The following is a 16,073-nucleotide window of genomic DNA, read 5'->3' as shown; positions in this document are numbered from 1 at the left end:
TTAAGAGTATTAATTATTCTGATTGTTTTACCACCTTATACATATATTACATTATATGAATTTGTATTTAATATCTTCAAGTTCCCGGTAACCTTTGTCAGTTATCATTTACGTTGTTCTTCCAGCTGGAATTTGAATATAGTAAAAACGACTTCGATTAATTTACTAGAAAAATGGGGCCACAAACAACGAGTAGTGGCAGCAGGTAGTAAATTTACTAATCACACAAAACATTATTACAGAAAACGGATAACTTAAAATTGAATAAATTGTACAATATATTAGTATCTTGTATGTGAGCCCTTTGGTTCACATAAAGCATTACTCCTTGTATACATGCTACCACACAGTTTATCAGCATATAATTGTGGAACGTTGTCCCAAATGTCCTGTATTATTCCTACAGTTCAGTCAAGTTGTCTTTGACTTTCTCAGTTTTATTTAAGCCCACACAGATTCACTATAGTGCTCATATCGGAACTTTGATAGAGGATTATACAAGGCTCTATCAAAATATCATTTCATCACAATTGCTTATACTTGGATCACTGCCTTGCTGGAATATGAATCTTGGTCCTGATGGTATGTCACAATGGATTAAAATTTACTTGTAGGTAGTCAAGGTGCCATCAGTTTTGTAAAGATCAATGATACCACTGCCTGAAATGTAACCTCAAACTTGTACTTATATCCCTTGCAGTTAATGTTAACATTTACATCTTGTCATTGATTGTTGCTAGACAATATAAACTTAAGATTCATTTGTAAAGTACACAGGTCTCCAGTAACCTAAATACTATTTTATTAAACTTGTAATTTTTAAAAGTATTTTCAAATCGATAACAGGTTTGTCATATTTGATCATATTAACTAGTATTTTCTGTATCTAATTGTGTTATCAAAGGTATTGCAAAAAAGAAATTAGCTCAACTTTCATTAATAAGTAGAATTGTTATTAATAACATGGGCAAGTTTAGGTGCGACTCATATTATAATAAAATCTTATGTTATGGGGGAAATAAAATTACTACATGTATTTATGAATTCAGCTGTAGCCTACACAAGTTACGCTAGGTGGAGACAAAGATCCTAAGCTAGGCAACTGTATTATTAATAACTAGGAAATCGAAGTATAACAAAGAACTGAAAATGCTTCCCCTGTTGAATGTATAGTCCCCAGGTGGGGCAGCGGTAAGTCTACAGACTTACAACACTAAATTCCAGGGTTCGATTCCCCGCGCTGTACACAGCAGATATCCCAAGGTGACTTTGTTTCAAAACACCCAGCAATCAGTTGGATATACAATCTAATTATAACACCACAGTTGGAGTAAAAACTGTAAAAAGTCAGTTGGATGTACGATCTAATTATAACACCACAGTTGGAGTAAAAACTGTAAAAAGTTTTGTAAAAGTCACTTAGGTGAAAAAAAAAGTTGACAATAATGATTCTTAAATTCTTCCCCTCCCGCAAAACTTTTTAACTACTGTAATCTGTTCTTCTACACTAGGGCTACCTGAACCTAATTTTGAACTGATAGGTTAGAGACACACACTAGAGGAAAGGCAACTAGCCAACAGCTATTTACTTTGAACTCTTTATCTTACCGTATAGTGTAATTTGACCGTTACTCTTATTGTGCACTCATGATTTCAAAGTGCGGTACACATTTTTGCGGCAATATGGCGCGAAATGTAAACACTCGGATTTACAGTCAAAGCACATTAATTACTAAGCCACATCTGACCCGTAACCTGAAACTGAACATTAGTATAGACATTTCTCATTTCAAGGAAAGCCTTCTCGAATAAGTCGTTGATTTTTCGTAATCAGACCTTAAATACATATTTGGTTTGACAGTAAAAATGTCAAAGAACCAGACCTTTCTTGACCACTATAAATCGAATGGTCCTATGGAAAGGACCTTCATCTTCTGAATATATTTGAGGAAAATCTACAAAGGTAAGTCTAGGAAACAAAGGTAGGGTAATAACGGTTTAAACAGTTAAGTTCTTAATTGTACAAGTAGAGCAGGCAAGGCCAGCATAATTTCCAGAAACTTGGGCAACAACTTCTATCCAAATATTTAGAAAAGGTTACTTTTTTATTAGTTTCAATGTGATAACCATGTCTGTTCATTGCGAAAAATAAAAACGGGGTAAAACAAATTCAACTGTACCGTCAATTAAAAAAAAAGGCCAAATAACAATTTAGGCATATATTAACAAACATTCATAGTTTAAAAAATTTGTTTTAATTATGACTTGCATATTATTATAAAATGGTTATGTTTCAACTGTCTGTTTGTTTTTGTTTTGAATTTCGCACAAAGCTACAAGAGGGCTATCTGCGCTAGCCGGCCCTAATTTAGCAGTGTAAGACTAGAGGGAAGGCAGCTAATCATCACCACCCACCGTCAACTCTTTTACCAACGAATAGTGGGAGTGACCGTTACATTATAGCGCCCCCACGGCGACGGGGATTCAAACCGTGACCCTCAGATTGCGAGTGGAGTGCCTTTACCACCTGTTTCAACTATCAATAGTTGTACACTATTCTTTCCAGTCTTACTACAGCATACACTTAAGTTTTAATGAAATCTCATGTAAAAAAAAATACACAGTACTGTGAGTGAACATATTAGTATAATAAACATGCTTTAAACTGTTTTGTGTTTGAATTTATGGCAAAGCTACTAACGTTTTCTGCTGTTGCCCATAATCTTGAACTATTGACCAGAGGGAAGGTAGCCAGTCAAGAGCATCCTATCACCCACATCTAATGGATTGCTGACCATTTTGTAACGCACCCACAATTTAAAGTTTGGGAATATTTGGTAGTATCACACGTATTAGGACTTAGCTTGCCATATTCAAAACTTTACCACAGGGCCAACCCTTGCCCTGCAACCAACAAATTTCAATCATAATTTCCTGTATCACAATACAACTGTGCCCATAGAGAGTAATGTTATGAATCATGAAACCTGATAGCTCAAATTCTTAAGTAAATCTAAAATGCTTTAGTAAAGCTTTTTACTTGAACAAGGCCATTTACAATTGGTTCTGTTACATTGAGCAGGTTTTACACCCAATGACTGAAGAAATTCTATGCCCAAGTGATATGTTCACTATAATTAATTCATTCCTGGTGGTAGAAATGGAAGATATAGCAGGGAACAGAATGAGATGGAGGGCAATAACTGCAGTGACCAAGGGTCTTAATAGGCCTACTGAATTAGAGAAGTGAGTTTTACATATTCATATTCAGTTGCTTATTATTGCAAAAATCCTAAATTAGGCTTTAAGGAGGTGAAATGACAAACCTAAATAACATAAAGACAAGAAACACATTAATCTACATAAAAGGAACTGCATGGCATTTAGAGAGAAGTCCTAAAACAGCGAGTACAATACAAACCAGAATAGATGCAATGTTGAGAAGGAAATTAAGCCCGACCAATTTTGCATACGATTAAAGTTTTCAATTAACAACAACAAAAAAATGTGTTACACACCATGGAGCTCTTGTGATGTTCTGCGTTTCAGAATGGCAATTTTTAATAAATATAAAATTTGAATTTAGTGCCATCTTTTGCAAAACACATTACACGTTATCAACCTTACTTGCAAACAGTTATAACAGATCAAAATCACATTGTCCTTTCACTTGTCTTGGGCAAAAGTACAGATGAGCTCAATGCCATCAAGTCATCGTCAACCTGAGAATCTTCTTTGCAAAGTAACCTTTGCTAGATTGCTTTTTTTTTGTCAGAGTTGATTAAAATTCCTAGGTTTAAAAAATAAAGTTTGGAGATGGGTAGTGAAGGAAACTGTATTACAAATATACATCATTTCGACAAGCTTATATGATAATCAGCAGGGTGTTCATTGTCATCAGATTTGAATTCTTAGATCTAAAATGTTATAATTTGAAAATCGTGTTCATATGGGAGAATGGGAACTTCATAGCTGTTGAAAACACTGCATATCTCATGAATAACACACCCAATACTTTCTCAGAGAATGAACATAAGTTTTATTCACTTTTCTTACATATGTTCCAAATAACAATTTTCTTAATCTGCCTTCTTACGTTGTCCTTTCTTGGGTACTACAGGTCGTTGGCTGCGAAGAATAGCACTGGCTCTACGGAGTGCAAGCTAGAAACATAAAAAGGAAAATCACACACGAGACACTTTTTGAGACCACAGTTTCCTTGCATATTTTAAAAAACACTAATTCATTAATCCTGAAAGAAAATTAAAATCTAAAATCAAATTACTTTTTCAAATGTGATGACATTTATAAAGAATGTTTATATACTGCTAAAAATGTGAACTTCTTAACAAGAGAATAATGTTTTGATTTTTAAATGAGTAATCTGTTACAATAGTGTATGATGCACCTTTGAAAATGTTATATGAACATAAAGTTTATGTAAAACAACCTTTTCAACTAGAATACACACATTTTCTGTGGAACAGTAACCAAAGCTGTTATTATTTTTACACTAAAAGTGAAATGTAAGACTTTGTTCATTAAATAAAATCTTACTCGTATAACAAATGTTTATGTACGTTTATCAACTTCGACCACAAAGAAACCATAACTGAAAATGTAGTTCCTTAAAAATGAAAACAACAATATTAGTGTGCAAATTTAGTTACAATACCCCTGGGCGTGCTAATCAAACTCCATTCCTTTCTATCTTGCACCTTCCCTGACAATCTTTTAATAACTAATTTTGCAATAATGACTTAGCTTCAGACAACTTCTCCACAATAAGAGTCAAAAATGTCATCATCATAACGTACAGATTTTTATTTTGTCCAGTTTTAAATTTTACAATTTTATTTAATGATTGTATATGAAGTACAACAGTTCTGGAAGTAAAAGCTCAATAGAAAAATCAACTTTAAATACTGCATTACAGCATAAAGATGTCTGTAAAACAAAAAATGTTCTACTCATGCTACTTATGACAATTACATTTGTACTATGAGAAATAAAACTAATGAAAGAAACTTAATGGTATTAACAACCAACTTTCTGACGTGTACTTGTAAGTGAAATTAGTTATGCATATTGTTTACTTAAACAGAAAAGTGGTTGGTTACCTTAAAATGTGTCTTAACAAATAATTAGACAAAAAAATATAACACTGGAAGCTACAATGGTCAAACAACTTTTAACTAGAGCTGAATGGTAAATGAAAATTTGCTAATTGATCAACTATTAGGCACATTAGCCAATTACGTTCAACTAATTTAACATTTTCATGATGCTCAGATAGTTGAAATAATAATAAAAAAAAACAATTAAGCTGAACAACCTCCAATTAATCAAAAATAATGAGAAATCATAATGGCAATAGTTTGATTAATTAAATAATCAAAAACAGTAATGACCAGGAGTATTAATTTTTATTATTTTCATGACATTAATATATTTAGTCAATTCTTTTATGTAACATTAATTGACATAACCGATGCTCGTAAGTAACTGGTATATCAAGTTCATCTCCAAGCTTCACTTGTAACCACCGAGTGGTTTATTTATCCTTTCACAAACGGTCTTTGCATCAAACAATGCTTCTTAGACCTTGTGTATATACATTTTGTTTGTACTAGATAAAAAAAACCGCAAGACACACAATTCAGCATTAACTCGACCATTCCTTTCTATACTTTCAACTACTTACAATTATATTACCTTATCCATATCTTATTATTCTGTAATCTACTTTATGCCTTTTATTGTTAAAAATCTTTAATCCAATCACAACTTGTTACATATGATCATATTTTCTCCAAAACTCGTGGTTTCTCTCTTTTGAGCAATTTTAAATATTGGCTTTAATATGACACATATTATCTTATTTCAAGTAACAACCATCATAGTAAAGAAGACCAAAGAAAAGGCACATAACACCACTGGGAAAAAAAGTAGAAGCATTTATGCTGCAAAATCAGGAAAATAAACAGTTTAGACTGACAACAAATTTAGTGAGGAAGATGTGATCTGCTATAGCAACCTGAACACGAAAATCTAAGTATTTATTTTGAAGGGACAATTTTAATACTCGCATATATAAACAGTCACCAACGAAAGTAAAAACTAACAGCACTGACAACAATGCCAACATCTTACAGCAGATGATATGTTAGACTGTAACTATGGCAGAACCTACCAAGATGACTTACTCCAAAAAAAACAATGCAACAGATCCAGAAATACCAATCAGGCAACAGAGAAAACAATTATTTACTCAACAGAGCAAAATATGGATAGAGAAATAAGGGTTTTAAATACTTAAAACTGAGGGAAAAATGCTTAAAGTTGTAGTAGCAGTAAAATACACTGAAAACCAATAAATTTTAATAGCTAGCATTATAGATTATGCAACATAGAAAAGGCTTGAAAAAGTGACAGAACAGTTACCATTATGACATTTTATATATAAATCTAAAAGTAAGGCTTCTTTATCATTTTTGAATATTAAATTTCATATAGTAATAAGTGACAAAAGAATAAAACATTACAGTTCTTTCCCAACTATAAAATTATTTACTGTCACTAAAGAGAATGAAAAATAAGAAAATAAACACTTTCGAAACACCTAGTATTTGTAATCAACTTGAATTACCTTTTTTTTTAAATACTATATATTAAAATAAATATTATGATCTTACAAAAACAGTCAAAATCTTATAAAAAAATAACCTAAACTGACCATTTTAAGATCACGTCTATACCGGTTCGAATTAACAAATTTCTTAATGCCTGTCATGGTGCGACGGGCATCTCTTGTGAATTGCACACGAGCTATGTTCTTGTCTGGTCGGTTCTGGTCTGTATGTGCAATAAAAAAAATATCACAATGAATACTTTTGTTTTTGCTAGCTCCAACATCAATGGATAATCAGAAACTCTTTATTTTATAGCATATATATATATCCCCCTCCCTTGCCAAAAACAACAAATTAAACTTTCTTTTGTAACTTATACGTTATAGATTAGAAGTATCACAACTGCATAAACACTAAAGAATTATTTCATTATTGGCAATGAACAGTTAATTTTTACACAATCATATAAAAACAGAACGTACACTTTCTCTTCTTGTACACCAAATTCACACCTTTCCCACCAGGGTGTGGCTCCACAGTAAAAGCTTTCTTATGAATGGTACCAGTGTATCTTGGAGAATGAATATTCTTGGGATTCAGTGGCTCCTAAATTCAAGGTAAAAATGAATAACATATACAGCTCACCCACTATTTGTATTAAGGGGGTTGTCTCACAGTTAAACATTGTCCAAATGCTCATTTGACGCTCTTTTTATGAATATCTAAAAAAAATTAAAATTATGATACCTATATTATTAATAATACAAATACTAACACACTATTCTTATTTGATTTGTATCTTTTTTTTACAGTTATTGAGCTTCCAATACACTGTCTCAGTATAAAACTTAAATAAAATAAAGCTTTCTTATTCCAAAGTTGTTTATAATCATTTGAGGATTACTCTTTATGGCATATGGGATCTAAATAAGAGATCTTGAAAAAATAACTTCCAAACTTTAGCAGTATTTCCAAAGTTATCATAAAATACTAGTGAATGTAATCTATTCCTGCCCAGTGAGTCACCGAACAACTAATTTACACTAATAATTTCAATTATCGTCATGACTTTTCTACAATAAAGGTATATTTTTAAATGATATATTACTCACGGTACAATTAATGAAGCTGCAAATTATCTTTGTGTCTTAGCATAACTGAGCTTCACTTAATATCTTACAATTGTTTTGTAATAAATTAAACCACCAGCATGTTCTGCTAGCATTGGATGGAAAAAATTTACATTTTCTGCATTCAAAGAATGCATAACAGGTGCAAAAGTAATGATGTGCCTTAACCCTTACCAGATGGGGTCACTGAAGTCCCTTGACTTTTTACGTCTGCAAGTGGTAATACCTAACCAAGTTGCATGAAACTTACAACCAATACTAAATACTTAAATAGTATCAAGTTTCAGCTTAAAGAAATTCATATAAGTTGATTTAGTTTTCCTTTCATTTTTTTATGTTGCAAAATGTCAAAAATTTCACTATGAGACACTGTCTTGAAAATATATTAAAAAAAACTATCTTTCATTGGAAATTTTTTTTAAAATTTAGGTCAAAAAGTTTCATAATGACTTTCTTGAAGAACCTGCTTCATTTTAGAATACAGCAAAGACTTTACGATTCTTTCAATAGAAGGGCCCAATGTCAAACACTTAAACTATAACTTGCAATTGAAATCTTCGCTACTGCCGATAGCCTTAAATTCTGATTTTAAGTATGCATAATAACACTGAGAATATTTGTGTGCAACTGTTATACTTTTTTAAAAATTATTTTTGATTAATTACTGAAAATAAAAATTCAAAATAATACAATGTTATTCTGTAATTTAGTTCCAAGAATTTTGTTTTACATCAATTGTGAAAGAAGTTCTACAACCGATACAATCAAAACCTTGAAACTCAGAATTTACTTTATTAAAATCTGAATCCAATTTAAAAAAATAAATCCAAGTATTAAGAAATAAAAAATATTTCAACCAAAATCATTATCAAGTAATGTTTTCAAAATCATATAAAACACTGAACATATTTTTTTCTTAAAACAATAATTCTTCATGTTACAAATCAAAACCTGATACAAGTTAGTTTGAAATTTTAGTTTAGCAATATTCTTTCATTTCTGGTGAGCTAAATTATTATTGGCTTTGAATGAAATATTGTCAGAATTTATATATATATATTTATAGCATTGATAAACAATCATGATCAGTTCAAAACATGAGCTTTGGATTGAATTGAAATTAGCAAAGATTACACATACACACATATATCAATTTCTTACTGTCTAAAAACTTGCAAATAAATTAATTACACACACAATTTATCATAGGATACAACAAAGCATAAATCCTGACTAATTTATAGTTTAGAACGGTGGTTTCCAAACTGGGTGTCATGACACACTAGTGTGCTGCAGCAAGTTGTTGGGGGAGTTCTACCAAAGAATAATTAAGAATATGAACCCTCCACCTCAAAAATGCATGTGGCAGTATGGGTGTTGCTCATATCAAAGTAAGCAAGTTTCAGTATTGTCAAAGAAAAAAAGTTTGTAAACCACTGGTTTAGAATGATCCCATTTTGAGTTACCAAATTTATTTATTTATTCAAACAAAAAATATACTCTTAACTGTGCTGGTGATGACTACATGATTGCCCTTTATAACATTTTTCATTTAACATCAGAAGAGTGAAATAAAATTTTGTTCTTTAATTCCACTCAATTCCATCAACTAGTAAAATTTGGAAAGGAACATAACATGAAAAAAACGTATTAGCTTAAACAAGTATTAATAAACAAAACTACTTTGGTAAGTGCAAAGTAATTTGTCTTGCACTATATTAGCAGTAAACTGAAACTGTAAGCATGCAGTTCTTTGAACTAATATGAATAAAAGTGTACAGTTAATTCACACACATCTTTAATTTCTAAACATTTAAAACCTAATTAAATTGGAAATTAATTTTTATTACAGCAAACTAAACTTTTCCAACAATAGTTATTTATAGAGGAATCACCAGAGGAATTTAATGTTATCAATCAATCAAAGCTATCAATCAAAATAATTTTGTAGTGGTGTTATTCACCTTTAATAAAACACATTCAATTTAGCCCACAAATCAATGGACACTCAAGACAAATGGAATATTTTATCTTTTTTAAATATCCAACATTCTACTAATCATTCAGGCACTATAAAAAGTAAAATAAACAAAATTATTTAACACATTGTTGTAATGAATTCAAAAGTGACATTACCATGATCTTTTCAGTGCTTCATTTTTGAAAGATTAGTTATTATTTTATTGTATGAAATGATTAATCACAATAGATAATTTAATTGTCTATTCAAAATTTTGGTGATCAGTGATTAGTTTTTTTACTGTGACAAAAATTGGTTAATCGTTGGAACCCTGTAAGTGATGTAAAGTATCTGTAAAAACTTTGCGTTAAGAAAGCAGCTATGAAGCTAAACGTAGTGAATACATAACAATCTTGATTTCAAGAACTCGCAAAGTCTTGAATTTATTTTTCAAAATCAGGCCAATTTCATGTATTTCACAAACACGTAAAAACCGTTATAACCAAGACAATGTAATTCCTACATAGTTTAGTAATTTACTACTTATTCTTTTAAACATGTTAAAGATAATAATTCATTTGATATGCCAACTCTATAGCCATTTATCTACTTAATACAAACTTGGGTTTATGTGTGTATACAAACATAAAAAAGAAGATTAAACTGGATTTCCATAATGTGTATGCGATGAGACTGCAACTCAATAACTGAGAAATATATATATATATATATATAGTTTAGTGAATATTATAACAACAAGAGTAAGAGATTTAGAATTTGAGAAAATACTAACTTTGCTGAAAAACTTCTTAATGTTTCTTTTCTTCACAATGAAACTAGAAGTGTTCCTCAATATCATCCACTGCAAGTCTGCTGACATGATGCTTGAGATTATACAGGAAAAAACAAATAATAAAAAGGTCTCTTAAACTCAACAATACAATGTAGTACAACTCTTAACAATCTAATAATAAATATTAAAAAAAAAGGTATCTTAAACTCAACAAGAGTACAGTATAGTAGAACTCTTAACAATCTAAGCCTATGAATTTTTCATGTCAAAGCAAGCCAAAAAAAAGACCTATGACAGACAGGACAATGTTGAAAAATTAATAACTATACATCAATGCCCTAACTAAGGGGACTGACCAATATTTCAAACATTTCTGCCACTAGTACTGGAGTTTGCCTTATTAACTTTGTTATTGTTATTCAACTTTTTATCTTGTTTATATAATATTATCAGAATTTTGACAATTTTTCAAAGCTTTCATTATGGATAAAAACAATACAAGTCTCAAGAATGATTACAAATTTACCTTGAAATATTATCAGCTTATGTCCATAATATAACATTATACACAAATTACTGCATATTTAATATAACAACCTAAATGAACATTAGACCTACATGAATAATTGTATTTATGTTAAATTTTCGAAATATCGGGCTGTAAGTTGTAACCATAACTACCGAGTAAATATAGCATGTCTCGATATAGAGTTAATAATAAATTATAGCTTGCCACTACTACTACATTTATTTTGATTCTGGCAAATCTAAGGTTGAGTTTTCTGACTATACATGAACCATAGATCTTAACCCTCATCAGCACACCTTTGAAAATTTACATTGTAGAACACTTGGGATCCAACCGAAGCCAAGCACAAAATTAGTAGTATTAAACCATTCTAGTTTATAAAAAAAAAAGATGAGGTTTATTATACTCCTATTTTCAAATCATTATCCACCAATACAGGATGAGATTACCACAAAACTGCAAAATTCAACTCCTCAGAAAACTGAGTGTACGTTGTGAGTCGCCTTGGGTCCGATGTATTCTTATAGTAGGCAATTGGTTGAAAATCCAATAAGCAGGTTATTTACAACAATTATCAAACAAGGTCTCTATAAAATAGAGCAACATAAGCAGTCATCACAGAGAACACTTGTTGACGAATGAGGTGTGCATACATGCTCGTCACAAACAGTCCAGATGATATTGTACTACTTTGATGAATTACCCTCTACAACAGCTCATAGTGAAATAATTATTTAGAAATGTTATGTATATTACAGGGTGAACTGTATGTATAGTGATGGTCAATGATAGCATGCAGTCCGCATGGACCCCAGATAAATATTAGATTATAGCCACTAACTCAGTCTGGTTGTTCGGAAACAATAGTGTCATATTGATCCCGGGTTTCTATTTGACAATTACCTGAATTGCTATAAATATGTAATTATGTAAAAAGATATACAACCAGGAAAGTTGTTGGGGTCCATGTGGACCCCAGGTGTGCTTATGTAGGTTAATAATAATTACTAATGTAGTCTCCTCTAGTCACCACCGTGATCAATTGACCCATTCCTGGATCAAGTAGACTTACCTGCTGGTTGTCAATTTTTCTGATTAATGAAGAAGTTGGTTCAAAACCATAAGAAAATACTTAGCAGTCTTATTGTTAACCAGATATAATAGGATATACCTCATTTCAATTGTAGAGCTGTGCAATTAACATAACGAAAATAAGAAATTAACCAGTTATATTAGTACTTATGATTTTTCAACTTTTATGAGTAACCACAATATTTCCAATATAATTTATCTATTATTTGCGATCAAATCAAAGTTACGCAACTTCACTGATTAGGGTCAAGACTCACGAAAATAACTAATCAAAATTCACGTTTCTGATTATTCCATTTCCAACTATCAAAGTCTCAGTTATTTAATTTCTGTAGCTTATATTCGAGTATGAAACATTTTAATACTAGTAATAAACGATCTCATAACATCAAGCTTTTTTGTTCTTCTCTAATTAGATATTTAACGTTTCGCTTTACATATTCCCAGGAAAACGTCCATTAAAGGTTTAATACAATGTGTCAGCTGCAGAATTGCCTACACAAGTTACATTGCAAGTCAGATTTTGGCACGTGGCGAAGCAAGTACGACTTAAGCCTAACACTGAGTAAAACTAAGTGTTAACGATGTTACTTAGTCTAGTAACACTTAACTTTTAAGTTGGTTAATTCTGTTCTCATTTATCATTTCAAACATAATTTCATATATCAAAACCATAATTTATTCTTTAAATTGTGTTTTGTACATAAACACGCTACATTACATATTGTTTAATAAATACTTACAATAATAAAGTACAGTCACACAATACACACGTTCACACGAAAATGGTGGAACAAGAAAGGAAGAATACTATCAGCGTAATAATACATTACTTGAAATTAATATAAAACTTTTATCCTCACATTGATTAATCCATATAATAATAAAAATCCTTGTTTTAAATGTTGTATTATTACATACTATATATAATTCTTTAAGGTACAAAATTTCAAAATGTGTAGAAGAATTATATTTTTAATCGTAAATTTTATATGAGGTGTTTACGGCTTAATGTTCGTATCCTATTCGCTATTTTCTAACAGAACTAAATATTTTGAAAAAAAAAAAAAATCCGACATTAACCCAAATGTAACAGATTACATTATGGCGTAACTTTATGAAAATAATTTTTTCGTAATTTCCCGTGTATATATTATATATATATATAATTTATTTCTCAATAGCACCTTAAAGTCATTTACTTCACAAATTTATGGTGCTTAATGAAAAACAATGTCTGATCCTTTTTGTCGGATAGAAGGTGGGGAATTTTGAGTTTTGAAAGATAACAATTCAAATCGCATTTATAATGGGGTTGGACTGGAATAATGTAGTTCACTATGCCAGTCAAATATCAATTCATAATGTAACTGTAATACAGGAAGCTCAATTAGCAGACATGGGTATTATTTTCTTATAACAGGAAATTAGATATGGCAAAGAGAGTTTGGATCCCGTGAAACTATTTAAAATTCAAGATGGTGTACCTTAGATGCTTATTCATGATATACTTAAAACTTCACCTGTTCTACAGTTAGCGATTCTACTAACCTGCGATTAGGTTCACTACAAATGTTTAAAACTGCTTGAATCAAAAGGACATCGAGGTGTTTCATGCACTTCTCTACTTCTAATAACGAGCCATTCTAATTTGCCCAGGAAGTATAATCTGAACCACAGAGGAGGTGCTAGGCTTCTTAAAAACGTTACACTGTTAAAATTATATATTTACAGTTAATACTAACTTACATGAATGTAATTAAGACTGCCAACAGCTGTGGAATACACTGGTCCTTGTTCCTGCTATTTCCCCTTAATAAAATGTAAAAATTTTCAAAGTTATTGTGTTTTTCAGAATTTTTACTTTATGCACATAGATTCAAATAACACTTTAACTTTCCCTCTTTTGAGGGCATATATGTTGTGGGTTCACTCATTGGCTATTAGCTGACTTTCTTGCAGGGAAGATAACATACGAGGTCCAAAAATGTATACTAACCTTCCTGTTGGCGAATTGGATAAGAGTTAGTGGACACAAACCTTGAATGTTAGGTGCATTTTTTGTCTTTAAAACCAACTTTGCCCTGTAAAAAAAATCAAGGGGATTTTTATAAGAACATCTTAAAACTTAATTTAATGTACTTTACTTTTTAAATTGGAGAATCTTTTTGTTGAGCTGTAACGTAATTTTTGAGTTATGAGTACGGTGTGTTGATTTAGATTAAACTTGGAGAAGTTTAATTGTTTTGTTAGACATTTGTGTAACTTTTTCTAAAATTCAAGCATAACCTGGATTTTACTTTTACTTTGTTTTATCTTAGCTTTGGGGTTTCCATGTTATAGATTTAGGATTAACACACTAAGCTGATAAAAGCTTCTTAGTAAAGATTTCATAGTACTCTTATCAGTTTGACAGATACCATTTTGCATGGGAAATGCCACAGAGTAAAAAGACATCGAAAGTTTTGTTCTGTAGCGAAGGACGTCAGTATTGTCAAGTACTACATTCTCTCAGAGAAGACTGAGCTGCCTAACTTAATAAACAGTCTAGTGAGTACTCTGGTTATCTCACATAAACAAACGATGTATAATTTTATGTGTAAGAATCTGATACCAGGGTTGAAAGATACACAGGAAGGGTGGTGAGATCTAGAAGAAGTTCTGTCTCGAACTTTCGCCAATTATGCTAAGGTCCCAGACAAACATAACAATAAAGCTGAGCATTTGGCATAGAGAGCCGAGCTTGCTGGGGCATTCAAGAGATCTTTTGAGCCTTTCCCCCTGAGGTTAAGCCCAGGAAGCAAGATAGCCAGATTGATCAAGGATTTTCAGGGTAGTCTGAGATCCAAGGTCTCCAAGACCAAATGGAATAATCTTTACAGAACCCCCAAGGAACTCAGTGAACAGAGAAGCACAACCTAAACTCTGGTCAAGGCTGTCTACGGGGAAGAAGCATGAGAAGCCGTTAGTGGACGAGCTCCACCAGCAGAAGTCCAAAAGGGTGAGCTCCTTACTAAGCCCCCAACTGAAATTCAAAGCAATCCACACTGAATTAGATAGCGATTTTAAAGAATAACTGTCAGGGTCAGGAGTCAGGTGGACGGAGATCTGGGCACTTTATAATCGCGAGGAAGACTATTTGTTGAAGGGTATAAATCATTAACACAGCTTGAAGAGAAAGTATGCTTGATCTGTGAGGATCTGATGAATACTTGTAAGGCTCTTGCATGAGCTACAGTAATTATTTGGGAGTCCTTCATGATGCAACATAAATCTTCAGCTGCACTGGAGGATTTGTTGCTTTGGTAATGGGAGCTTTTCAGATGTAAATAACAGTTGATAAATTGTATATAAGCACTTATTTATTTATTTAATGTAGCAGGTTTAACTTATTGTTGTTCAGGATTAATATTTTATTGTTTGTACGATAGATACATTTTCCATCACGTTTAGGTTTAACTTTTTATTTGTATATATATAAATCAGATGTAAATATATGCTGTATGGGGATGCCTATATTTAGGGCTATATATTTTTAGCGTTCAAAATCATTTGTATTTTCAGGGTTCTTATAATTCATTCAGCACAGGCCTGTAGGTTTCTGTTAAGTTTTCTTTGCTTTCAACTTTCATTTCTGCAAGGACATTAAAGTTGCCATGTAGAGTTGGTGTGCTTCTGAAATGTAAGTATTCAGCAGAGTCTCAGCTCATGCTCCTGCTGATTTTCATTACTTCCTATTGTTACGTCTCCGTTCGTTAGTTAATTTTCCGTAAATTCGTTCCGACGAAACTTTAGCGACACAAGTCCTTTCTTAAATAAAACTGGTTTATTCTTTCCGAATACAACTTTACGATACACTTAATTTCAACAGTCGCTCTGTAATAAACGCTATAATTCTCAACGAACTTCTCACGTGCTTAACAATACTCACTCTGAC

General features: G+C 31.6%; 1 protein-coding gene across 1 annotated transcript; it reads right to left on the bottom strand.

Annotated features, from left to right (window-relative positions):
- Positions 1-4,019: 4,019 nt before the first annotated feature.
- On the bottom strand, positions 4,020-13,010 carry LOC106468261 (60S ribosomal protein L28-like). Its single transcript, XM_013928680.2, has 5 exons — positions 12,880-13,010; positions 10,516-10,606; positions 7,115-7,238; positions 6,737-6,855; positions 4,020-4,163 (listed from the first exon to the last, which is right to left on the bottom strand). Exons 2-5 carry the CDS (start codon positions 10,600-10,602, stop codon positions 4,080-4,082), a joined length of 414 nt encoding a protein of 137 aa, XP_013784134.1. The 5' UTR covers positions 10,603-10,606; positions 12,880-13,010; the 3' UTR covers positions 4,020-4,079.
- Positions 13,011-16,073: the final 3,063 nt, after the last annotated feature.

This window comes from Limulus polyphemus, unplaced genomic scaffold, assembly GCF_000517525.1.
Source record: "Limulus polyphemus unplaced genomic scaffold, Limulus_polyphemus-2.1.2 Scaffold2939, whole genome shotgun sequence".
Classification (NCBI taxonomy): Eukaryota; Metazoa; Arthropoda; class Merostomata; order Xiphosura; family Limulidae; genus Limulus; species Limulus polyphemus.
The sequence above is the reverse complement of the archived record's forward strand: the minus strand, read 5'-3'. Positions and strand labels throughout refer to the sequence as shown.